Source organism: Populus nigra, chromosome 10 (genome assembly GCF_951802175.1).
Source record: "Populus nigra chromosome 10, ddPopNigr1.1, whole genome shotgun sequence".
Taxonomy (NCBI): Eukaryota; Viridiplantae; Streptophyta; class Magnoliopsida; order Malpighiales; family Salicaceae; genus Populus; species Populus nigra.
The window spans coordinates 13251625-13277362 of record NC_084861.1 but is presented as its reverse complement, the minus strand read 5'-3'; the positions used below and the strand labels follow the sequence as shown (position 1 = coordinate 13277362).

Genomic DNA, 25738 nt, shown 5'->3' with positions numbered 1-25738 from the left:
TGTGTTTCACTGTCGAGATTCGTTGTTTGAATATCAGAAGCGCTCGCAATAGCATACTGGATCATAGGACCCAAAAACACAGATTAAAAATCTCATCCGTTGAATAAGAGCAGCGAGGAGAATAGGAGGCCTCATGTCATGCATGGTCTACAATCTGCGGAAAAAGTAATGGTGGATGGCATTTTAAATTTTCCATCTTAGAATTCAAACGAAAGGGGTCCGCACTGACATCCCTCCATTGTTATTCCAATGAGCTGCATAATTTGATCACATGCTCTGTTAATATGATTCTAAATAATGATACAAAAATCAAGAGCAAGGAAGACGAATCGAAAAATGTGCTCCTCAAACAGTAGTGCCCACAGAAACCGCAGGGTTAGAAATGGTGTTCATTGTAATGGTGTATTCCGTAGTTTGTATGCCCTAACGTTGCCTAATCAAGTGTCAGAATAACTTGAGAGCAGAAATGCCAAGAAGATCGCAACACTTCTCATAAATAAACTCCAAATGAAAAGCCTCAGCTGCAAATTTTCCACATTCTAGTCCTATATCCCATGGACATGAGCGCTAGCTCCCAGAGCATGTTGGGAATGCTTAATGGGTTCATCTTGGATCCTGGGATTTCAGTCCAGTTTACAGAAATCTCAATCACAGGGATACCAAACCATTTGCATAGGAAAACCAACTCAACATCGAAGCACCATCTGCACAAAGCACATGATATATATTGGTTCCTATAAGAAAGAATAAAAGCGAGCAGATTGCAAAAAGAAAGAAATGGTGGCCAAACACAACTACTAGTCTACCGAATTCATTTCCACAATTGGTTTGCATGAGAAACAACAATCCTACTTGCCTATTCTTTTGCATATGCTCATTTTGATTCATTAATTATTTCAATCAAATGAATTTAAGTTTGACGATCTAAACAAAAGTTTTGCAGGGTTTACATTTAAGAATGTTAATGAGTTTTTTTATAAGTTTAGCTAAAATTAAGCACTTGCCTAGAAAAAATGTGTGTTTGATATTGTGATAACTTTTACAGTTACGGTTTTAAAAAGTTATAAAAAAGCTACAAATGGTAGCTTTTCTTAACCAAGGTTTCAAGAGAGAGTTTGGGACAACTTTAGCATGTGTTGATTAACCAAGTACTTAAATATATGATTGGAGTAAAACACATGCAATACCACATAAACAAACAGAGCCTAAACAACATAAACTGTACAAGGAGCAATCAAAAGAAAAATCAATGTTGTTTTGAACTCTTCCAAGGTGCCTAGCTTAAGAATTTATCCGAAGTGGATCAACAGCTCAAAGGACACTATTTAAGCATGAATTGGTGTGATATTATCACAAGCCTCCCCCTCCCTCAAAACAAAACAAAAAAAAAAGATGACTTGCAATATGTGCCCATATTCCCCCCCCCTGCAGCCAGCCCCTTGAGTGGTGATGCTATGACAGTAGCCTCATTGTACAGCAAGTAGCATGTGTAAATACAAATATCAGTATACTTTGTTTTTTCTAACGAATTTTACAAGCTAGGAGAAGATAAAATTAATTGTTACTGTTTATACTTGCCTCTTCAACCGGATGTTTGTGTAAAGCTTTCGGGCAGCGGCCCTAGTAAACATCTTAAAACCACACTGTAATGCACGAAAGATCGCATCAAGGAAAAAAAACAAAAAACAAAAAGAAAGCATATTCACCCCATTACAGTACATGAGCTTCGAGGCTTTGACTAAAGTTTCTAAAAAAGGAGAGTCCATGCCAGTGTCAAACCAACAACCACAAGTGAGTGTGTGCTTGGGTGCATGCATGCGTATAAATATTGCAGAAATTTACCTGTGTGTCATGAATTCCAGAACCAGCAGTCAAGAGAACCACAAGATGAAAGCCTTTCATAAGAAAATTGCGGTACCATTTCCTCTGAGAAATGAAGGCAAGAAGATCAACTAAAGGCCACCATAAAATAAGGATGCTAAAGAAAAAAAAATGAATTTGTGAGAAAAATCAATCAGACTGAACTGTAGCCAAAGCCTTCTCCTCAAGGTGAGCACGGGAACCAAAGGCAGCAAGTGGGATATCAGATATTCTAAAACTTGAACCGCTAGATATTGACTCTTCTAAACGGAACTCCTTTCTAGCAACTGCATGGATCTGATAGGCAAAGCATTAGATGGTCTGAAGTGAAGTTATTGCAATAGCTATTTTCTTATAAAAAAAAGGAAAGAAAAAATTTACAATGTTTTTACCCACTAAACTTGCCATAGCTAACACAAACCTGATTTTCTAGTTTCTCTAAGTCCGTAACCTTGGTTGCCCCATCGGCATCCAGCATTAGAAGTAGTTCACCACGTGAATGAAGCATGCCCTGTTTTACAATGCTTTCACATAGGTAAAAAGCTTCAATGAGTTGTTGTGAACATGGGAGAAAACATGGGACATAACTGAATTAAAGATTACATAACTGCATCAAAGAACAGCTTAGATTATACTCACTTTTCTAATAGCTTCTCCTTTGCCATGATTTCTACCAAGAAGGATAACCCTTACATTATCCACTGTGTATTTCTTTACGAAGTCAAAAGCTACTCGTTTTGTCGCATCAGCACTTCCATCATCAACAATCACCACCTTTTCAGAAACTCATTTATTTAGACAATGTAAAGATGAAGAAAATGCTAGGAACATAGCTCATCCTCGATTGTTCATAACAGTAATAACACAACCGGCAGAGCATCAATCACTATACAGCTCTCAATTTGTAAATAGAACAGCACGCTAAACAAAAGGTTTTTAGCTTAATTAGTACACCTAAAATTTTGAGATGAAAGGGATACAAGCTAACATCTTCATGGAATTCCTGGTAGGATTCTCTTTTCTTGTTTTTCCAATTACAGTACTGTAGCTTTCACCAAAATGATGCTCCAGAAACCACTATCAAAAAACTCTCACGCATTGGATGATTCTCACAACTATACATTATATCATTCATCACTAGCTGTGGAAAAAAAAATGATCCAGCATATTTCAAGAACAAAAGGTACCTCATAAGTAAATGACTTATCCTTTGCTGCACGCTCTTGAAGATAACTACAAAGTGAAAACACAGATAACATTAAAATCCCAACAGCTTAGTTCTATTGCAAATAGTTATTGATCCAATTAATTACTTTATGGGATCACTACTAGGAAACTGTATTCCTCATATCTCCTATCCTTATTTTCTCATATACCATAACAAAACAAGATCACGCAAAAAATGGGTTGAGAAAAAAAAAATTGAACATTCTTTTGGATGGCAAGTTGCTGACCAATGAGAGCATATTGCACAAGCAGATCCATGATTTACAAGTGAGTTTCCCTATCACCGTGTCCTCATTTAATTATTGTATTTGTCTAAGTCTATGTCATTTTTGTTCTTGCATTTTGCATATGAGGCAATGAGAATGCTTAAACAATTTTCTTTTTTAAACGGAAATGCAATGTACCTAAAATGCTACAATACTCTAAGCCTCTTCTTGCTCAATACAATCTCCAAAATTAAAAAGCAACACCACTATAATACACTACAATTAATTTGATGAAACCTACTTGATGGTTTCATCAAGAGCTCCCGGAAGCCTATGCTCTTCATTAAACGCAGGAATAACCAAAGATATATATTTCTCAGCAGGATCATGGATATGGGGACATGGAACCTGTTTTAAGAAAAAAATAAATGTAAGATTCACTTAAAACCTCTTCTATATTTCATTAAATAGCACTGCACATGTGCTGCCATCATATAATACTGATCTAATTATAATAATCACACCACTTCCTCTTCAAAATACCTATTTTTCTGCAAGTACACCTGATTCTCAGTGAAATGTTAGTAATAAAAATCAAAGCCGAGCGAACCCAAAACCATAATTCGATTCAAGTCAAAAGGTTATGTTTTGATCTTTCTTGAGTAACCTAACCAGAAAAGCTTCCTGTTTGAACAATTCTAAAGTTAAAACCAATCTAGACAATGAAAAATCACTAAAAAAACAGCTCTCGATAAACAGCTGCATCGGGTCTCAAATAGCGATTTATATCATATAATTCACAGAAAAGATAGAAAATTTACGCCTTCAAATGCCGTAGCTTCACTAAGAAAGGGCATATGGTTAATAACATTCGGCTCCATCAAGTTCACTACTTCTTATATTAAAAATTAAAAAAAAAATCCCTAAATCAGGCGAAATCTTAAAGTAAAGGAAGCATCATCGTCATGATTTTACCTGTTTCAAGGAATTCGGATCCTCGAAGAAAGCAGGAGCATCAACATGCCTAAAGAAAAAATAAACACAGATTATATATGAATCTTGAAAAAGACATTTAAATTATTACGGAAGGAATTGAAAGTACGTGTTGTTGTGTCTTCTTCTATAAGCTTCAGATACGACTGCGGTAAGCAAGGACGAAGCTATAATGAAAACTAAGGCTACCAAGAGTTCTGCAATCGTCCATAGAAATCCCATTCTGTTTGACGTTATTTTGTTTCTCGCTTCTCTCTTAAGCCCCTTCTCCTTAGACGGATATATTTTGGTATTGTTTACTTACATTTAGTATCTATTCAAAATTGGTACCGTGTTAACAGCAAGCCCGTCTAGCTCAGTTGGTAGAGCGCAAGGCTCTTAACCTTGTGGTCGTGGGTTCGAGCCCCACGGTGGGCGTTTGTGTATTTTTCGCTTCAAAACTGGCCCAAAACTTCTTTATCTTTTGCCGCTGAATAGCTCTGCCAATCAAATCATATGGTTTTTCTAACACCTTGTTGGTTTTTTTTATGGAGAATAAATTTCTTTCTTCATAAGGTAAGGCTCAGTGCTAACCATATACCCATGAATTAATATATTTTAAAAAAATGGAAAAGAAACATTACAACCGCTATTCAAATTCAAAAAAATGAGATGATGGTGTTGGAAAACAACTAAGTTTCAACAATTTAGCAAGCACGTAAAAAATGAAATGAACACTTTGTTGAATTCAAGGTATAAGAAAAAATAAATTCAAGTGTTAAATCATCAAAATAATTTACAAATTTGAGAATCATAATATAAAGAATAAAAGTTTAAGAATATTTTTTTTCAAAATTATATTTTAAAACATCAAGGCGTTCGATCGTTAAATAAGCAAATTTTAAGTATTCGTTACATTTTTTGAATAAAAAAATCAATTATTAATCACTCAACGTTATAAATATAGGTCTTTCGATTATTTTGAAACAATTTTCTTTCCACTTTTCTCCGTTTTGCATAAAAAATCGACAAGTTTTTTGAAACGGTATTAGATTATTTTTTATTTTATTATACTAGACTATTGAAATCTTTGTATTAATTTTGAAATTATGTTTACCTTAACTCGATAACCTCTAATTTTATCTGGAGGACAGAAAGCACTTTAAATATAATGTTATTTCCTTGCTCGAAACACGGAAACCATCTTCAACATCCCAGCACATTTTCTCGAGAACTCGGGCACGATGTCCGAGGAGAGTGAAGCGCAACTCAAAATGTCTGGAATTTTAAATCAATGTTTTGGTGCAGTTTAGTCAAATTTAGTGCAATGTCAATTCTGGAGAACCTTTTCAATTCATGCATTTTATTTATATGGAAGTCAAGCCCTATAATTGATCCTAGGCACAAAAGATCCTAGTGTTTGTTGTTGGACTGAAGACATGTCGGTGGTTTAATTGTCTAACAAACTTGCGAATCACTTCTTCAAACTGTTTGAAGGCTTGTATATTAACATCCCTTTGGAAAGCCAACCGTAATGAAACATTTGCAAGTGTTGCTGTAAACACATCTGAGATGGAGGTATTCCTCGGATTAAGAAAAAGAAAAAGTGAAAAACCAAGCATTTAGCATCTCCTAGGAGGCAAGTATCATAGTGTGTTTTCAGGTATCGCCTGCTTTTGCAAGTTGCTTTTATCTTCAAGAAAGAAGAAAGACAACATAAAGATGCCACCCCATCCCATCCCCGACATAAGTACACTGGAAACCTTTGAATATATACACATCGATTCACCAGTACACTATTTAAATCTGATTCTTTTCTTTTTGGGTTCTTTATTTTCATAGAAGCTAATTGGAAGGACATTTTAATTACTGTAGTTTCGACAGATACCATGTGACAGCCAATGATATACCTGTGATCAAACAGCAGACAGAGTACTTATGAGTCCAATACACTCCTCTGTGCAGTACTCATGCCACGCTTGTCTACATGGAATTAAACCGTGCATAGATTAGCAATGGTGTATTATTGTTGTATATTCAGGAGCAGAAGGAATGAGACTTCCATGATTCATGTGAAAAGGGATGGGTTGGAGGTGGGCCTTCCCATGGCATGATTAAAGCCATAAGAAGGAATGTGAAAAAGGAAGAGGATTTTCTTTTCTTCCCCTACTTTTGTAGACCATAAAGCTTTGGTAGAGGTGGAGAGGTTGGCCCTTGACCTGCTCTCTCTCTTTCTATCATGCCCCATGGCTTCTTCTTTTTTTTCTTGACCCAAATATATCATCTCCGTATCCTTATCATCACACCCATAAACCAACAAACTCTTCGGTCACCATGTGTATTAACCTTTTGTTAGTGCTTGTTATGCAATGCTCGTAGAAGAGCCTTTTAGATTTCAAGAAAATTTTGACATTATGGTAAAATGACAAAATGTGAAGGTAGTTAAATATTGGCACTGGAACAGTAAGTTCTAACTTCAAGAACAATTGAAGGACTGCAAGTATAACTTCGACATTTGGGTTCTCGGGTTGGATCTAAGTTCTTACATATTGATCTTTAACACAATTTACAAGAAAAGACTGTTGAGTCTTTGGAGAGGGGAAATTTTGGGTTGACTGAGGCCGCCACGCTGCTGCGATGCTGATGGCAATTAATTACATGTATAGCTATGGATTGGCATGATTCATCTCTAATCTATGGCTCAGTGCAGTTTCTGTGGGACAAATAAAAATTTCCCCTGAGAAAAGATGTGAAAGGATCAAGAAGATAATTAAAAGATGAACGTAACATTGATCATTCTTTTGTTATGTTGGTAAGAAGTTGGTTGTTGTTTTTATTTATTTACTCACAGTTTTCTTGTAATTGTCACTAATGTTTATCACCAAACACTTGCAAAGAAGCACTCAAGAAAAAACTAGAACACTGCAGCACTATTGCCTGCAAAGAATATTCTTCGACAATAATTTTCTTGACTATATTGTTACCATAAATTTATGAAAGACAACAGAAATGGTAGAAGGAAATGAATAAATAATGATTTTGTACACAAATATTCCTTCAAGATAAGATCACAAGAATATAACAGCATTACTCCCATTTGTAATGTCGCTACCTCCCTTTCGGAATTGCCAGTTAACTGCGCCACTGCATGTGAAACTGGTGAATAAACTTGCAAATGGAAGACATTGAATTCAGCACCAAATAAACTCCGATTTATTTATTTATTTATTAGACTAAAATAAAGTCCTTTTGTTAATTAGAAGAAAAGGAAAAATAAAAATAAACATAAGCAAGATCCCCCACAAATAAACCAATTCCCTCGTCATTAAGGATAATAAGTACTAAAATCAACAAAAGAAAGGGCCTAAAACGAGAAAAAGAAGGGCAAAAATAAGCATGCCTAGTGAGCCATGGCGACCTGGGGTGATGCATAGTTGATGCTTCTTTGGTGAGGCATGGCAAGCATAGCAGTGTGATCCAAGAAATCATTGAGTGCAACCACGGACTGTAATATAATCTTTAAATCATCTGCACAAGAGAATCCCATGTTTCCTACACGCCTCACTGCATAGACATAAAAAGTAATGCATCCTTTTCTGAACTTAAATCTTGCCATTTCACAACCATTCAGGCCTCTGATAAGTTTCTTGTTGACTTCTCCGAGTGGTATCTCTGGCGGCCATATTCTGTCAACAGCCAACTTCATGGACTCGGATTCGAAGACAAATAACAGTACTTTGGATTTCTTGGTACCAAGACCAAGTGTTAAGGTATGCCAAGCATGGTGTGCTAAGATGGTGAAGTTTGTAGGCAGAAAAGCTGTTGTTGAAGGGAAAGGGGTCTTATTGTTGTCGCTGTTCTTATTTGTTGTTGGATACGAGAGGACTTTTAGAAGCTCGAGTGGCCTTGCTCGCCGGATTGTGAAAGATTTTACAATGAACTGGCCTCCAAAACGAAGACCCTTCACTTCTGAGCTAGGTTTGAAAGAAAAATCTGATGATGGTTTGGTGGTTTGATCATTTGGGTGTTGGTGTTTCTGCTTCTTATGGTGTTTCTTCTTCTCTTTGTCTTCCATGGGGGGTGTGATTTTTCGGAGGAGGTGGGTGCTTTTGTTGTATGTGATGGCCAACCAATCTAAAACTTTTTTAAGTTATGTTATATAGTATAATTGTTTTCTCCGTCTGGGTTTTATGTTTTATTTAAGAGATTACGACAGTCAAGATGAGGGTACCCCTGTACCTAAAGGAGACCATATCTATTTGGAATAAATTATAAATTACTTTCTCTGGTTTTGTAAAATGAATTAAATAATTTATTTAATTTTAAAAATAAATAATTAATCATTTAACTGGTATTGACCATATTTAATTTAATATTTTTTTAAAATATCCTCTTTTGTAATCATTTTCGCTCTCCCATTTGTTTTATTCCTTTCTTTAATTTTAAAACACAAAAGAAAAATTGAAAAATAAAATAGAACAGGTCAAGAGGATCAGGTTATAAATAGATTTAAAAATACAAGGTCCAATTAATTATTTTTAAGGCTAGAGGAATTATTTAAATCATTTTGCAAAACAATAAGGATTAATTTTAAAATCAACTCCTGTTTTATGCTATCATTATCAATGTCTGCTATGTATGTCACTCCTCCATTAAAGATTAATTAGGTTTATTTTAGATGAATCACATAAGTTTGATTATCCTATTATTGCGTGTTATTATATTTTAATATTTGAGTGTGTCATTACAAAGGGTTATTCAGTCTGATCCATAAAAAAAAAAAAAAGGGTGTCAAATGCCCTTTATCTTCATCACATTATTCCGATCATGATGCTTTCATTTTAGGTGTAAATGGGGGTAGATATTATTTTTAAAGTATTTTTTATATATAAATATATATAAATAATATTTTTTTATTTTTTATATTAGTACAAAAAATTAATTTAAAACAAAAAAAAATTAATTTAAAACAAAAAAAATAAAATTTTTATGAAAAATAGATTGAATCACTGGCTTTTTTTTTTTCTCTGGACTTTTTTGCTTATTTGCGCGCCTTTATTTACATGATGCCTCCCATGGCAGCACAAATAAATGCAAGGAATGGACAGGTAATGTACGCATAATTAAATAGCAGAGCAGGTATATTAATAACATTTTGCTGTCACGATCTGCTAGTGGAGATTTTCACAGCTTTTTAGACTGTAACATTGCTCAATAACATCCACCACAAGCACCCATTTGCCAGACCCAGCACTTCTACTGATTTCATGAGAGCACAACATGTGCCACCAGAAGATCTAGGGTTAGAGGTGATAATTTTTTCCAAATTGGGTTCAAAAGCTCACTAACAGAGGGCTTAGGACCACACTTCGGCAACCCCTTACTGGAAATGAACCCAATAAAAAAGATAACATGTTCCTGGAATCATAATTACACCCACTTGCTTAATTCCTTCCGTTTGACTCTCTAGCTATAATTCTATCTACTTACGCGTATTTTAATATACTTGGAATACTGGACTAACGTTAGGCAATGTGTGGCTATTTGAATGCACTAAAAGACAAGCTTACAGACACTCCTGTTGTTGAAATTACACTCAACAGAACTCCATCCAGTTCACAGCAACGACAACAATGGTTAGATCAACCAGAGGCTGTAACTGGACCCATTAACAATAGTTTGGTGGAAGTTGTTCAGATATATATATATATATATATATATATATATATATATATATATAAGAAATGGTTGCCTTTTGTCTTTGTGTTTGAGAGAGAGAGAGTTTACCTCATTCTTGACATCTCATTATAAGTCTTCCCGTTAAAGTTGTTTCCTTCCAAAGGCACCGTCGCCTTTAATCATTTCACGGGAAAGAGATTCCGGTCCAGACTAGAGGTGCTGAGAGAAGACCAGCTAAAAGCAATAACTCTTGCAGTAAGGGCCACCACCCCATGGGCCTAACCAAAAGATGCTGCCAGGGTTTCAATCATGGTTGTCAGGTCTGGCTAAGAGCTCAGTTACCACATTGTTGGTCAGCTACTCATGCATCACTGAGTTAATAAAAAAATACTGTTGTTTTGGGAAAAAAATTACCACATTGTTGGTCAGCTACTCATGCATCACTGAGTTAATAAAAAAAACTGTTGTTTTAGAAAAAAATTAAACAAAAAAAAATTCTAGAATTGATTCGCTTTGGTCTCACTTTTTCATCTGATTAGGTCAACATTGACCAATTAAATTTAATTAAATTTAATAAGGTTAATATTTAAAATAATTAGAAAAAATAAAAACCAGCTTGAGTCATGTTTTACATATCAACAAGTCATTTTTCTACAGTTTAAATATCATGCGTATGAATTCAAAGTCATCCTTTTGTGTCATAAAATGAATCTTGCCATTAGGAACAAATTCTAAAACATTTTTTTTTTTAAAAAAAAACGTGATTTATCCACCATAAATGTAACATAAATGTAACTTTATTTGATTATTGATAGTGTAATAATAATTATTTTTTAAAATATTTTTTTTATTTAGAAATATATCAAAATAATATATATTTTTTATTTTTAAAAATTATTTTTGACATCAACATATTAAAATGATCTAAAAACATTAATAAAATATTAATTTAAAATAAATAAATAAAATTTCAAAAAATATTTTAAAATACAAAAACAAAAACAAATATTACTTCAATTTGCAAAGTCACGGGGATCAATTAATTAGTACCGCACCAAATAAATTGTTCGAACCCAGGTTTTCAAAAACTGTTGCATCAATTGCATGTACTGTTCGAAGATAAGTAGGCGAACCCTAAATTCCAACAAGATTAGCTGAGTTTCATAAGATGGTGTGTGAAGTTGCAGATAAAAGTGTTCTCGTTGTCAAAGATTACATACATATTTAATTGATAGTGAGATTTGAAGTCGGGGATCAATTAACTTCTTGTTTTAAACCGCGGCAAGCACTACAATGGCAATCGAGAATAATCATTTTAGATACTAATTCGATCCATCATTATGTGTTAGAATGATGGGATCAGGAAAAAAACAAAACAAAAACAAAAACAAAAAAACAGCTTTCGCCTTTCCTTTTATTTTGGACGTGGTCACAATCGGAGGAGGACATAATAATCAAAGAAATTATATCGATATTGGTAACCACTGTATCAAGCATCAACATCAATGAATTACGATACAGATTAGAAGAAAAAAACATAATTAATTAGAACAAACGGAATGGGTTAATGGAGGTTCCTGGTTCTGGTTATAGCAGAGCGACAAAAACAGGTTGGTTGTTTCTTTCATGGGACGTTAGTTTTGCATGATTAGTGTCGTGTTTCCCTTTCTCGAGAACTTGATTTCTAATCTTGCTCTTGCAGATTTTTATGCTATTTACAGTAAACTTAGGAGACGCTTAAATCAGAATTAATGATGCAACTAACACTGCAACGGATGCAAGGTAGATAGTCCAACAACTGGTAAATCAATTATCTGGAGATTGATCCTCAAGACTCAACTTTTAAGTACCGGTGTCTTCCAAGTACAAGCTTTGATGAAGTTTTTCTCAGGAAATTTTCTATTACACGCTTGAAAAACCAGCCACCACCTACCTATATGCAAACGAAATGTCGGCATCTCTCAGAGGAAAGAGCTCCGATGTTCATTCAGGCCCATGTCATCTTACAAGAGCCCAGGTGTGTGTTTAGAGAAGGCTTCAGCCTTAGTTAAAAGGGCCGCGTGATGACGGTGGCCTGTGGCTCTCCAGACTGGGCCTCTAGTCCTCCACAATCATCCTCGTAGAAGAAGGGAAATTTCTTATGGTAACGAAACGAAACGAAACAAAACAAGAGGAAGAGAGAAAAAACAGGGTGAAGCTCTGCTATTGAAGGCCACAAAAGTGCTCAACAGCATAGAACTTTGATTTTATTTATGAAAATGAGTGAACAATAATGTTTGAGGGCACCACTGACATCATAAACATTAATGTATAAGCACAGCTAATAAAATTACATCTGTAATTCCTTGACTTTATAACTATACTTTCAGGGCTGCTGTGCAGATGGAAGCGTCCCTTGCCACGGGCTAAATCCTTTTACAGATAGCAGATGTTTAAAGCAATAAAGAATGGATGGTACAGGCAAATAAAATGCCAAATGTTTCGCTGTTTTTTTTCTTTTTTATTGGTTAGTGATCCTTCCTGCATTGCTAGTGGTCAGCTACACTCCCAAATTATTACTCAATTGTATTTACAAGTGCCGTGACCTGCGTGCAAAGAGAAGGCATAAGAAAGAATATATTAACAAACAAAATTCATTTCACAATAATTTCTCTTCAATCAAATATGACTTCGTATATATTTATATATAGGTTGGTGGGAAGTTTCAGATTAAATTTACGAAATCCCAACCATCTTTTAGATTCTAGGTCTAGTTAACTTGAAGTTGATCAGCGGGATTTATCAGTTAAAGAAAAAAAATAAAGAGAATTCATAATTTAATAGACTTACTTGGGTCAGAGGTGGTGAGGACAGCGGTTTGAGAGAAATCACAATTGAAATCATTGCGACCATGGGATTGATAGTAAGAGTTCATGATATATGATGCATGGGACCTGACATTGTTTGGACTGAAACAGACACCGCCAGCTTGAATAGGTTTGCAATCCATACCCTGGCTGCACACATAGTCTATGTTTGCTTGTAAGGCTTTATCAGTAGCGTCCGCTTTTGGAACGCACCATTTCTTGCTTTTTGTAGGTGATGGTGGTGTTGGTCCATTGGACTGCATAACAAGTAATAAAAAGAAGAAAATTAATCAACAATATGATATAGCGAGAATTTGGCTTTCTGCAAGGACTTTAGAGAGGATCTGTCTGCTAGCTAGAATGTGCATGTGATACACTGAATACCTCAGGTTGTTGACAGTAGTAATTTAATGTTAATATTACAGGATCTGCTTAATATGTTAATTAATTTTGCTTTGTTGTCCCAGGACAGAAATTGAATCAAGACAAGAATCAGAATAAAGAGAGACAAATCGAAGGAAAAAGGAGAAAAGTTGAAGATTATTTAGATCTCTCCAAAATTCGAATTTTGTTGAAAATGATATGAAAGTTTTAGATTAAACTATCATAATGCCGGAAATATGTATTCATAATTGCATATGCAAATAATTTCCTTTTCAATATTCATCCCAAAAGAATACACTTAACTTATCAGGTGTTACCTGCTATTATCCATTAAAAAAAAAAGCGAAAAGTTTGACATATTTCATACCTGTCCATTGCGCATGATCCCAGCATCATAAACCGGGGTAAAATCTGGCCTAAACAAACCCCAATTCCTCTCTGCTGTTGAACCGGGTTTAAGATTCTCGTTGAACAAAGAAAAGACAAATGTCTGGAACCGTCGTTTAGGCATTAACGGAGTCCCATTCCCTGAAGTGACAACCTTAATCATGTTCTTGTTATACGAGACTGCATTCTCCACGGTACACATGGGCTGGTTCGGGTCTCCAAGTGAGGGCCAACCGGACTCGGCGACGACAATGTCCAAGTCACCATAACCCATTGCTTTTATTGCCGAATAAACCGCGTCCATCATTGCAACGAACATGTTCGTGTAGGTAATGTTGGTGTTGGTGTCGTGGACACCGCGGTTAGGCTTGAAGAGGATGTAGTTTTCCATGCTCGGAGAGTAGCTAAAATAAGGATACGGGTTAACCATGAGAGGGGATTTGGTTTGACGTAGAAATTGGAGCATGGGTGCAAATATGACCCTGTCATAGCCAGGCCTTATCCGGGCAGCGCTTGGTTGCACAGAATTGTGCAAAATTCCAAGGGTGTGAGGAGTTGAGACCTGCGTAAATTTACGAAAAATCAATACTTAAAAACTAATTTCAAAGTCGTTGTTCAAATCCAGATGTTTATTGATATTTAAAAATAAATGAGGATGCATTCAACACGAAATTGTTGAATAAGAACTTAAAATCAATGTGTATAAATTTATTTAACATGGTATATTTCAAAAAACAAATTGGCAATAAAAGGAACATTTTTTTCTTACTTAATGATAATTAAATCTTATTTGATTTGCATAGTACTAGCTTGAAGCTATAGCTTATATATAACGATATGTATCTTGAGTTTTCTAAAATTATTTTAATGATCAATTCATTTAAATATTGAGTACAAATCATGAACTAAATCTATTCGAAGGGGAAAAAAAAGGAAAAAATTACCGATTACCATTTCAAAAAGAAGATGGACTTTTTTTTTTTTTATGAAAGTCGTTCATGTGACAATAGAAAGAAGAAATCATCCTACCTGAACATCTTTGATTCCAGCATGAACAAGAGCCTGATGCAAGGACTTCATGCAGGGAACGAGACGAGAAATCCACTCTTTATTACCAGTAAACAAGATTTCATTGCCAACAGCGATGAGTTTAATCCTTGTTTGCGGATAATATGGCTTGATATTGTTTGCAACCCATTGGCTGGCGGCATTTACATCTACAAGAGCAGGAATATCACCATTACCTACAGTGACAGTCACGGTGATGTTCGAATTGGCAAAAGCGCGAAGAATATCAGGATTGGTGTCAAAGATTTTGATGCTATCGATAGTTGTTTGTGTTTTGAGGAAGCTAGCCACCTGAGATGGTGACGGAAGATTGTTGGCTAGGGTACCATAATTGACACCGATCGCAAAGGCTGTGGTGGAAAAGTGGAGGAGGGTGGAGATGATGAGAAGGGCGGTAGTGATGGATGTGGTAGTGATAGTGGCCATGTGATCAAGGCTCTCTTTTTTTTGAGATATGAAAGAGATGTCGGAAACTTTGTGGATTTATAAATAAATAAAGAACGGGACAGCTACTTAGAGAGTCGATGCAGAACCAGTTAATTAATCCAAAGAGAAGTGGTGAAATATATAGGAAGAGCCAGCTGGAATTGGCGTTAAATGTTTTGACTTTTTACGATGAATAGGCGGAATTCTGGAATGGAAGATATTGATTTGGATATTTCCTTTTTAGAGGTAAATTTAGGCCGAAGGGTCCCCATGGGAATGGTGGTGAAGCAAGATATTGCTATGGAGAAGCCGTGTTGCAAATCCACACGAAAGAAATGCCTTGGGAAGTGGAGGGTATCATGGGAGACTTGTATCATGGATGTGTGAACTGCTGGTCATGAAATGATGCTTCGATTGTGTCGATGTCAAACGTGGCGGTTGAACACGGTTGGCCCTGTTCTATTAGTTGAAATGGAGGCAGATTTTCTTTTTTATTGTCCTTTTGCAGTGTGAACATGACCAGTCGAATCGACTGCCTTCGTTTTGGAACATGACTTGCCATTGAGAAAGATTATCTCTTTCTTTATATTTATTGGCGTGAACGCGTAACGCGTACACGGTTTTGTAAAGGAGCCCACGCCCCCCCCCCCCCCCCCAAAAAAAAAAAAAAATTAATAATAACATCAAGAATCAAGATAATTTGCTCCGGCCAATCAATTTATTTGATTCTGTCAGACATCTTTTGCCTTTTCTTTTTATCTTTTAAGCCTATGGAGATGAATGTAGGTGGCCTGGCGGCCCTGGCCAGTGGCCACCACCACCTTCTTTCTTTTTCATTTCTTTTAGCCGAAGTTTTCATATTTTTGTTTCTGAACTGGAATTGTCCAAAGAAGCTGAACAGCAAGTGACATAACCACAAATGAAAGCCCAACTGCGGAACACTCTCAGCAATAACATGGCTTGCAAGAAGAACAGTAGTGTGTTTTAAGGCACCGTTTGGGAACGCGGCTGCGGCTGCGTTTTCAAAAAATTTGAATTTTTTTTTTTCCAAACACGCTTTAAGCTGAAATGTCGTACGATTAGATTTCAAATCTATGTTCTTACAACAAACAGGTACATAAATTACTTCTTAATTGAAGCACTAATTTTAATTAATTAGTTAGATACTGAGCCATTCGACATTCGACATTCGACATTCGATCTCAGATGAATCTGCATGTGCCGTGACCTGTACACAAACACAAGACCAAATATTAGACAACGAAAATTGTTTCCTCTTATCGAAGTACCAATTCTACTAATATTTCTCGAGATACGAACTTGCAATTCTATAAAAAAACAGCATATTTAATCTATTAATTAAGCTTAACGAATCGAGTAAAACACATTTCACTTACCTGGGTTGACAGCAGTTAGGACACCGGTGTTGGAGAAATCACAATTGAAAGCTTGGCGACCGTGGGTTTGGTAAAAAAAGTTCATCACATACGAAGCATGAGATCTCACATTGTTAGGATCAAAGCAGGCACCACCAGGTTGAATAGGCTTGCAATCCACACCCTGGCTGCATGCATAGTCTATGTTTGCTTGCAAAGCTTGATCACTAACGCCAGGTTTTGGCACACACCACTGCTTCCCTGGGGTTGGTCGGGGCCTCTGCCTTCCACCACCGCGACCACTGCCTCTCTACATAACGCATTGGATAATAGAATTTTAAACTTAAGCTCGAACATTATTGAAAACCAAATCAAGCACCTCTAGTAAAAAGAAAAAATGAATTCTGCAGATCATAACATACCTGCCCATTGCGCAAAATGCCAGCATCGTAAATTGGGCTAAAATCAGGCCTAAACAGCCCCCAGTTTCTTTCAGCGGTCGGGCCGGGTTTGAGATTCTCATTGAACAACGAGAAAATATAAGTCTCAAACCGCCGGTTTGGCATCAAAGGTGTGCCTTTCCCTTGTCTAGCACGTCTAACCAAATTCCCATTGAACCAAGCAGCATTCTCCATGCTACAAGCTGGTTGACCAGGGTCACAAACCGAGGGCCAACCTGTCTCGCCCACTACAATGCCCACATCACCATAGCCCAATTTTCTCATTGCTGAATAAGTAGCATCCAACATTGCATCATACATGTTAGTGTATGTAATGCCAGTGTATCTATCATGCACACCTCTGTTGCGCTTGAAAAGAGCATAGTTTGCCATTTTTGGAGAGTAGCCAAAATAAGGGTACGGGTTAACCATGAAGGGTGATTTGGTTTCCCTTAAAAATTGGAGCATGGGTGCAAATATGGCTCGGTCGAAGCCACGCCTGAACTGGCCCGCACTTGGTGGCTCGGAGATTGAGAGTATGCCAAGAGAATGAGGTGTTGTGACCTGTGAAAAATTGAGAGGAAAAAAAAGAAGGTTAAGGTCCATTATTCTTAATTACATTTCAAGAGTACTAATAAACTACAGATCTTTGGATTATCATTCACTATTTTTATCATAAGAAACCTAAAAAAAGGGGAAATCTTCTAATGTAATTACGAATAGTAATACCTGAACATTTCTGATTCCAGCAAGAAGAAGAGCCTTGTGAATGGTCCGCATGGCAGGCACGAGATTAGAAATCCAAGGCTTATTAGCAGTGGCCATAATTTCATTACCAACAACAATCCTATTAATCCTTGTCTGTGGATGGAACGGTGCAATATTGGCAGCAACCCATCCCCGGGCGCTGTTTAAATTGGCAAGGGAAGGAATATCACCATTGCCAACCGTGACCGTCACAGTAATGCCAGTATTGGCAAAGGCATTGAGAATGTCATGGTTTGTGTCAAAGATTTTGATGCTGTCAATGATCGTTTGAGTTTTGATAAAGTTGGCAACCTGGGAGGGTGGGGGAAGGTTGTTGCCTAGGGTCCCGTAGTTAACACCGATGGCAAATGTGGTAGTGAAGAGGTGGAGGAGGGTGGAGACGAGGAGGAGGAGGAGGTGGTGGGAAAGGTTCGTTTTTGCGACCATAGCTAGCTACCAATTGTTCTTTTTCCTGATTTTTTTTTTTGTTGGATTTGGATGGAAGGTGCAATGGTGGAATTTATGAAGATTAGATAAGAGATTGACTGGACAGATGGGAAGCGCTGTTAAAAGATCGAGATGAAACCGGCTCCGTGATTTCTGTTTTGTGGGTAGATAAACCAGCTGGGGACCAGAGCAAACCACCTAGCGAAAGTTGACTCTTTTGACCCTCGTCGAGTACCATTAGACGGAAATCATTTTGAAATAGCACTTTTGACATTACCAAACACATACAGATACATTATCCTGTCTTCCTCTAAGACTCCGTATTATTGTCCTGGACTGGACATAGATAAAAATACCATCTTTCTAGAAATCAAGAAATTGTTGAGTAATGTCTGTCAAGTAAACATTTTATTCTAAAACTTAAGTTTTTGTGCGAGGCTCTGTAAATTATTTTATATTATTATTTAACAATAACATATTATAGATAAAAACAATTTCAAACAAAATATACACAGGTTTATTATTATCTTTTGTTTAATTTTTAAACTAATTATAAAAAATTAAAATAATGATATTCAAACTTGTTAGTGTAGAGTTTATTACTATGATGATAATAGAGTTATTAAGCTCAAACATTCCTTTTATTTAATATAATCATTTCACTTTTTTTCTTCTTCTGATCCAATATTAAGTTGGTTCAAATTGTCATAAAATTCATGTTAAGTGAGTATTATTGCAACAATCAACAGTAGTCTATAGCCTAATTCAAATTGTCATCAAATTCATGAAATCATTTTAACATTGGATTAAGTTAGTGTTTGGGATGTAATTGTGCTTGTATTTTTAAAAAATTTAATTTTTTTTGTTAAAAATTAGTTTTTTATATTTTTTAAATCGTTTTGATACACTGATTTCAAAAATAATTTTTAAAAAATAAAAAAATATATCATTTTAATATATTTTAATATAAAATATATTTTAAAAAACAACAACAACCTCACGCCCAAACATACTGTAAAAAAAGAAAAAGTCTTAGTTAAGTGATGAAAAACGAGTCTTACTTGTCACGGCAGCTCAACATCTAACAACTAAACTTGGAAGCAAAGACTTCGTTAAGTGGTGGGACATAAATAGTCATAAAAAGAAAAATAATTGATAAAGGGCCACACCAGTAAATTTAATTAAAGTAGTGGGAATTGTGAGCTTATTAACCCGATAACAACGAGGCATAAAGATATTCCATAAATGGAAAAAGAAAACAATGGCATCCATAATTATTACAGGATCTAAGGAGGCCCGACAACAAAATCCATCTGGATTTTCTTTTTGTAGTTCCTAATTTGTTTTGTATTAAAAATATTATTAATATTTTTTTAAAAAATTTAATCTAAAATTATTGTTTTTATTATCTTAATAGGTAAATATTAAAAATAAAAAATTATTTTAATACATTTTAATTTAAAATTATTTTGAAAAGCAAAATAATATTGGGAGGCATAATAAATATTATTTTTTAAAATAATTTTTATTTCAAAATATATCAAAATAATATTTTTGATATTAACATATAAAATAATTTAAAATTATAAAAAAATTGAATTTTAAAAAATATTTATTAAACAAAAAAACAAAACTACTCTAAATTTTTTAAATAGCTTAGTTTTGCACTGTACCAATTTACTTAGTTATTTGCAATTAACTCTTGCTTAATTGTACTAAAACTCACAATTCGAATCAATTTGTTTGCACTCTATTAAAAATAATAATTAATGTGCCCAACCCTACCACCTACATATTAATCAAATGCTTCGTGCTGTTTATTTTGTTTCTAATTTTAGACTATTTTTATAATTAAAAAATATAAGTTATTGTTTGCATATTATTAAAATTAACCATAACGATTTTTCCGTTGCTTTTTTTTTAATCTTGAGCTTAGCTTATGATCTTTCCTATGGATTTATTACGTCTTGAGGGGGTCTGTGTGTTTTACACGCGATGACGGTGTTGTATAATTGCATCTGGGATTCCTTGACAAGCTACATCATGTGATATTTCTTACAAATAAGTCTTGACCTTTGCCTGGATAATAATTGAGGAGAAAATGATAGCAATAATTTAATACAGAAATTAATAGATTTTAATTTTTGAAACTCGTCAGATGTATGGACAGGTGAGAACTGTTCAAGTCTCTCTATAAATAGTTGTTTAGCCTTAAAAACAGAAAAAAGAAAAAAGAAATGTTCTGAAACAGCAATTAATGGTTTTTAACTGATCACGTGAATTACGAAATGACATCCTTCAAGATATCAACGTGTGAATGCGATTGATTTAAATGAAGTGTTTAAAAAGAACTGAGTCAGATGAACTATTTGGGATCTGATAAAAAAATAATTCCATTTAAGTTAATTAATAAAAAATCTAGTTGAATGATATATGTTATTAAACGGTGTCCGAAGAATAAAAGAGTGTGGCCACCCGCTGCAGAAGACTCGAAACAGATCTTCAACTTCTCAATACCGCAGAGAAATCTCTATATGCTTAAATCTCACGTGTGGGCACGGTGTTTCTATCATGACCCATCTGGCAATCAATACCGCAGCCAGGAAGTCCTCCTTGCATGGCTGATAGTTCTTGACCTGCAATGATCAAGTAAACTACGCAAACTTGTACAATTCTATTTGATGGGCAAAAGGATCAACTTCTGAAATATTTCGCTGCTGTGTTTATCCTAGTTTGTGCTTCTATTCTCCCTTATCCTGCGGGGTGTCCACACAACAAATCAGTCCGATTTATCTCCGACCTATAGTTGGCTAAAATCATGAGCTAATTACTCTCGGTGACATACATGGCCATATATTGAATGCTAGCAGCGAGCTCACCAGGCACCAAAACTATTGTAGAACCACCTCACAGCAGAGCAAAAACGGCACAAAGTGTATACAGAAAGGATGGTCTACTGGGACAGCAAAAGCACATCTGAAATAGAACCAACTGGCAGCTATATAGTACAGCCCGAAATATTTAATCTTACAACCTACCCAGCTACTTGGAATCTAAATTAGTTAAACAAATAAATCAACAAAGAACTAACGATCAACAATGTCCCAGTTCAATCGAATGCCAACTGAATTCGAATGGTCATGTGCATGGAACATGGGAAACGTGCTAAGAGAAAACATGTGTTCAACTCTTAAGAAAAATTAATAGATTCTGATTTCACATGGTATTTCCTGACAAGTGAGAGTTCATCATGTTAGGATGCCTTTTCCTAGGGCAAAGCAGTGAAACAACGATGAGACAAGAAAGGGTGGTAGAAGACTTGACAAATAAAGCAAATAATTATTAATTTTGTAGCCCGTATTGTCAAGAAAAGTAACTCTAGTTTTTCAACACGATTACTGGGGACTAAGAATAATAATTCCTCGGCCATTAAAAATAGTAGGCGAGGAGTGGAATCAAGACAGAAAGAAGAAGAAAAACAGCAATCTATAGAACTATGCACCTTGGTGAAGCAAGTACTTTGTAATTTGGCCGGAGGTGCTGCCATGAGGAGTATAGCGCCACGGAGCTCCGAAAACCAGATACTGTCACTTGATGCAAACATAGGAAAAATAAACAATAGATTTATGATCCCCGAGTTTGAGATGAAAAGGGAATAAGAAGATGTCTTCAGTAACATGGCGTGTTGTTGTAATTTGTGCCCCCTTGAATGGAACTGCTCTTCATTTCAGTACAAGCTTATTTGCCAAACGATAAAAAAGAAAGAAAAAAAGAAGGCCGCAATATAATTAATCTCTCAGAGAAGGAAAGGAATTTGCATTATCAGACAAAATTCTATACACTTCAAAGAGCCCTGAATAAGGAGTGTTTCCGCCTCTCAAACTTCATCCCCCGGTTATTATCACCGTTAATAGGCTTCATGAGTCGTTCTCCTTCTGTTTCAAATTGCAGCGAGGACTGCAGTCTCTTTAAATGTCGACCACACTGCTTATGGTATGAAGAATCGACACTACTAAAATTTTGATTGTCTGGATCAAACTGTCTCTGATATGGTGAGTACCATTTCGCTTGCAAATAAGCCAGAGACCTCCAAGGTGGAAGAGGCATCGAATTTTGCTTGAGAGAAGATCTGGCTGCCTCGGCCATGACTTGAAGATACCGTTTTAACCTGGTCAAGGAGCCTACATAAATGGCTGGAAGTGACTTCAATATTCTATCATAAGTGTCAACAGCTCTAGCTATTTCGAAGTGGCTTCGGAAGTCAACATCAATGATCACACGCTCAGAGCTTCCAGCATTGATGCAGTTGACCACATCAATATATTCATGATCCCCTGCCATTAAATATAAGGAACATTTCTCAAAAATAGTACAAGTAGAATTGAGTCTTCAGAAAATAGCAAATGCAGCAGCATGAAACAAGATAAAATAGGGTGCGGTGCATTTTCCAAATAAGATAAACAAGGTCCTCCCTCCAAACGGACTATCACAAGATACAAAAAATCACAACGTGTCCATAAAATCCAGATTAAATCATTTAAGGAGGCACATGTTGAACATTAGAACTTGAGGTTGGGATTATCCAGTGAAAACAATGTTTGCCTATGAAGGGTGGCTCAAGCCCCAACGAACTTGCAAGATAATCCGATAGATGCTAAACACCAATGCTTATGCAAATCAAAGACTTCCCAGAAATAAGAGTTAACATTTCCTGAAAAAAAAAACAGAGAAGCCACCAAATTTCTTATTTGTATTGCATTATGGAGGTTTGAAAACAGAGCAAATGTTGAGGGCAATTCCCTCGATGCAAATCTAGCCAAGTCATAACCTTCTACACCTATAGTCTCTCAAAGAAATCTTAGAACTGCAACTTAAGAACAAGATAGCATACCTCCCGGCACCTTGCCACTACCCTGCCACTTGGACACACAAACAGCAGCATCATATCCCGAAAGCCTCAACAATTTTACCAAAGAAAAGTTGATGCAGCTTGCATTACACGGACCTGACTTGATACGATGAAGGTCTGTGTCCTTGATCGATTGCACAAGAGAATGAACTATCAACAACAAGTCACTCTCATATTGAGCTACTGTGCGCTTGTAAAACTGCAATAGTAGCACAATAATCAGCAAAAATTTTTATGATCAAATTGTGCAAGCCTAAACAGTGACAAGAGTTAAAATGTATCAACACAGATCGATAGATAGACTGCTCATTGCAATATTAAAGACAACTCCAAGATGCGCAAGGAAGTCGTCATTTGAACCTACGTCAGCAAAACATCTTGAAACCACACAAGAACTGCCATTTAAACAAAACTGCAGACACCAGAATACAACCACGACAGTATACCAGATGAGATTCAGACAGACAAAATATAAGCTGAGCTGGTCTTTACATGCACTTCAGTTTACGATCTCCCGGGAAGTATCTGAGATTTCTAACAATTTGATTAACTTGACAAGCAATCATAGAAATTATAACACAAAACTAGAAGTTCGCAACAATCCGAGAAGAGAGGCAAATAACCGCAATTGTCAAATCTAAATTTTCTCTTCCTCCACGAATTACAGAAATCAATTCAATTTTAGTGAAATTATACCATAAAATTACTTACATTAATTCATCCATTTTTACAGAAAATCAAAACCAATAATATTATCATAATTTTATATGTCTTCTCTCTTCCTCTTAATATAACCAAACAAAATTAACAAAAAAATAAGAAAACTAAAAAAAAAAAAAAACATTTCTTGTAAGCAAAAGAAAAAAAAATCTTAGCAGAATTCAATTCGATTCTTTATGAATTCAGCTCAGTTTCACTTTCTGTACAGAATTAAAAAATCTTTCGGTAGTAAAACTCGATGAGTTCTAGAGAATTATGCGTTGTTGTTGTTGTTGAATAATTCTAGGGAATTCTAGAGAGAGAAAGCAGAACATTGGAAAAACGTGGGAATAAAAATTACCGAAATCTTGTCGGCGAGATGGTGAAGATCAGAGAGACCAGAATCGCTATCGCTGCTACACCAGGAATCGGCACCGGAGCTACAACCGTTCTCGAGAAAATCGCTAACCATGAGAGCCAAATCATGTTCGCTCTCGTGGCTAAAAGCTCCCCCGATCTGCCCACCAATCCCCCTCGCCCACCAATCCCCTGTTGCCGTCGCCGCACACATCATCAATCCAGAACAGCACAACTTCTCCCCTTTTTATGAATATTATTGTTGTTATTTCACAATCACAAAAATTATGAAAAATAGTAAATGAAACATGGAATCTGTAAAACAGACTTCAATTTTGTTTCTATGCATACAGAAACGCGATGCAAGTAGGACGCATTTCTGGAGTCAAAACTGTGCTGTGATCATAGAAACGAAGAACACGGTGGCCCTTTTTATGTTGTTTGGGAAGATGGTGGAGGTAGAGCCGTGGGAAGGGAAGGATATTTTATATCTTATATTTCCCGTCTTTTTTGGCGTGCAGCTAAAACCCAGAAGGGAGGGAGGGGGGAGGGAAGAGGAATTGGGGAGTAGGAGCTAGAGAGATGGTAGGAAAAATATAAAGAGAGGGATGGAGATGGAATTACGGGAACAACCTTGGGATAACAGTAATAATTTCCTTCGTGGTCATGTCAGTCCTCTGATTTCAAGGACAAGGATGGGAATTACAGAGCTTTGGTCGTTGTTTGGAATTGTGATTATTTATTGGTTCGGTTCTGTTGACATTGTGTTGGGGAGTTGGGTATAAAAGGGAGGAAATATTGAATAATTTTCTTCAATTATTATTATTATTCTATTATTTTCAAGGGATTCAATGAAGAGCCTCATGCACCAAAATGCGCTGGCACATTACTTGGATAAGGTTAGGACTACAAAATCAATCGAGGCTGGTACTTGCAAATCAATTATATTCTTTGTTCAACATGGAGTCGTTCCAATTTGCTGTGTGGTTGGTCTTTACCTACCCAATAATCCATTACGATGTTAAATTTCCTCCTCGAATGAATTCTTCAAGTCTTACTACATGCATCAACCTTTGACATTTCAACTTTTCATGAAATTTAATCTCTTGAAACCTACTAATTATGTCGTCAAGCAAGAGAAGTGTGTTTTAAATTGTGCTTTGTATGCGTTTTAAAAATGTATTTATATATCAAATTAATATCTTTTAGTATTTTATAATGATATTAATATATTTTATAATGATATTAATATGCTGATATTATAAATAAAAATAAAATTTGAAAAAAAATATTTTTAAATATTTTTAAATAAAAAAATATTAAAAAACAATTTACATATACTAAACACACATTGGGTGTGAAAACTTTACCTGGCTGGCACTACTGCACTCTGATTATTTTTAATTACTAATAAAAAGGCAGGATGTACGTCTGTTTTTGCTAGATTGGGGCGGAAGTGACAAGTTTTTACGATTAGGATTAGGGTTAGGTGGCATATAAACACTAAAAGGTTTTTATTTTCGTGTTTCAGTCTGAATTTGAATACATTTAAAAAAAATTTGTTTGATAAAAAAAATATATTAAATTAATTATTTTTAGTATTTTTCAATAATCTTAACATGTTAATATAAAAAAATATATTTTTAAATAAAAAATATTTTAAAAAAATACAAGCAGCAAACTACATAACAAAAACGATGTTGCAGAT

General features: G+C 35.5%; 5 protein-coding genes and 1 non-coding gene across 6 annotated transcripts; 1 reads left to right on the top strand and 5 right to left on the bottom strand.

Moving 5' to 3' along the window:
- Positions 1-176: 176 nt before the first annotated feature.
- On the bottom strand, positions 177-4553 carry LOC133704489 (uncharacterized). The gene is made up of 10 exons (XM_062129321.1): positions 4396-4553; positions 4269-4317; positions 3595-3701; positions 3048-3093; positions 2500-2634; positions 2282-2371; positions 2026-2157; positions 1843-1926; positions 1579-1643; positions 177-704 (listed from the first exon to the last, which is right to left on the bottom strand). The coding sequence occupies exons 1-10, from the start codon at positions 4506-4508 to the stop codon at positions 518-520; spliced, it is 1008 nt and encodes a 335-aa protein (XP_061985305.1). The 5' UTR covers positions 4509-4553; the 3' UTR covers positions 177-517.
- A 77-nt stretch (positions 4554-4630) lies between these two features.
- On the top strand, positions 4631-4703 carry TRNAK-CUU (transfer RNA lysine (anticodon CUU)). Its single transcript has one exon. It is a non-coding gene; the product is annotated as a tRNA-Lys (tRNA).
- Positions 4704-7455: 2752 nt separating this feature from the next.
- On the bottom strand, positions 7456-8417 carry LOC133704730 (uncharacterized). Its single transcript, XM_062129667.1, has one exon. The coding sequence runs from the start codon at positions 8338-8340 to the stop codon at positions 7666-7668; it is 675 nt and encodes a 224-aa protein (XP_061985651.1). The 5' UTR covers positions 8341-8417; the 3' UTR covers positions 7456-7665.
- Positions 8418-12121: 3704 nt separating this feature from the next.
- Positions 12122-15413, bottom strand: LOC133705993 (glucan endo-1,3-beta-glucosidase-like). Its single transcript, XM_062131485.1, has 4 exons — positions 14591-15413; positions 13542-14123; positions 12774-13047; positions 12122-12529 (listed from the first exon to the last, which is right to left on the bottom strand). The coding sequence occupies exons 1-4, from the start codon at positions 15053-15055 to the stop codon at positions 12504-12506; spliced, it is 1347 nt and encodes a 448-aa protein (XP_061987469.1). The 5' UTR covers positions 15056-15413; the 3' UTR covers positions 12122-12503.
- Positions 15414-16112: 699 nt separating this feature from the next.
- Positions 16113-18214, bottom strand: LOC133704606 (glucan endo-1,3-beta-glucosidase-like). Its single transcript, XM_062129483.1, has 4 exons — positions 17601-18214; positions 16854-17435; positions 16453-16741; positions 16113-16283 (listed from the first exon to the last, which is right to left on the bottom strand). The coding sequence occupies exons 1-4, from the start codon at positions 18063-18065 to the stop codon at positions 16258-16260; spliced, it is 1362 nt and encodes a 453-aa protein (XP_061985467.1). The 5' UTR covers positions 18066-18214; the 3' UTR covers positions 16113-16257.
- A 3170-nt stretch (positions 18215-21384) lies between these two features.
- Positions 21385-24608, bottom strand: LOC133705663 (uncharacterized). Its single transcript, XM_062130990.1, has 3 exons — positions 24035-24608; positions 22957-23173; positions 21385-22399 (listed from the first exon to the last, which is right to left on the bottom strand). Exons 1-3 carry the CDS (start codon positions 24245-24247, stop codon positions 21909-21911), a joined length of 921 nt encoding a protein of 306 aa, XP_061986974.1. The 5' UTR covers positions 24248-24608; the 3' UTR covers positions 21385-21908.
- Between the last annotated feature and the right edge of the window lie 1130 nt (positions 24609-25738).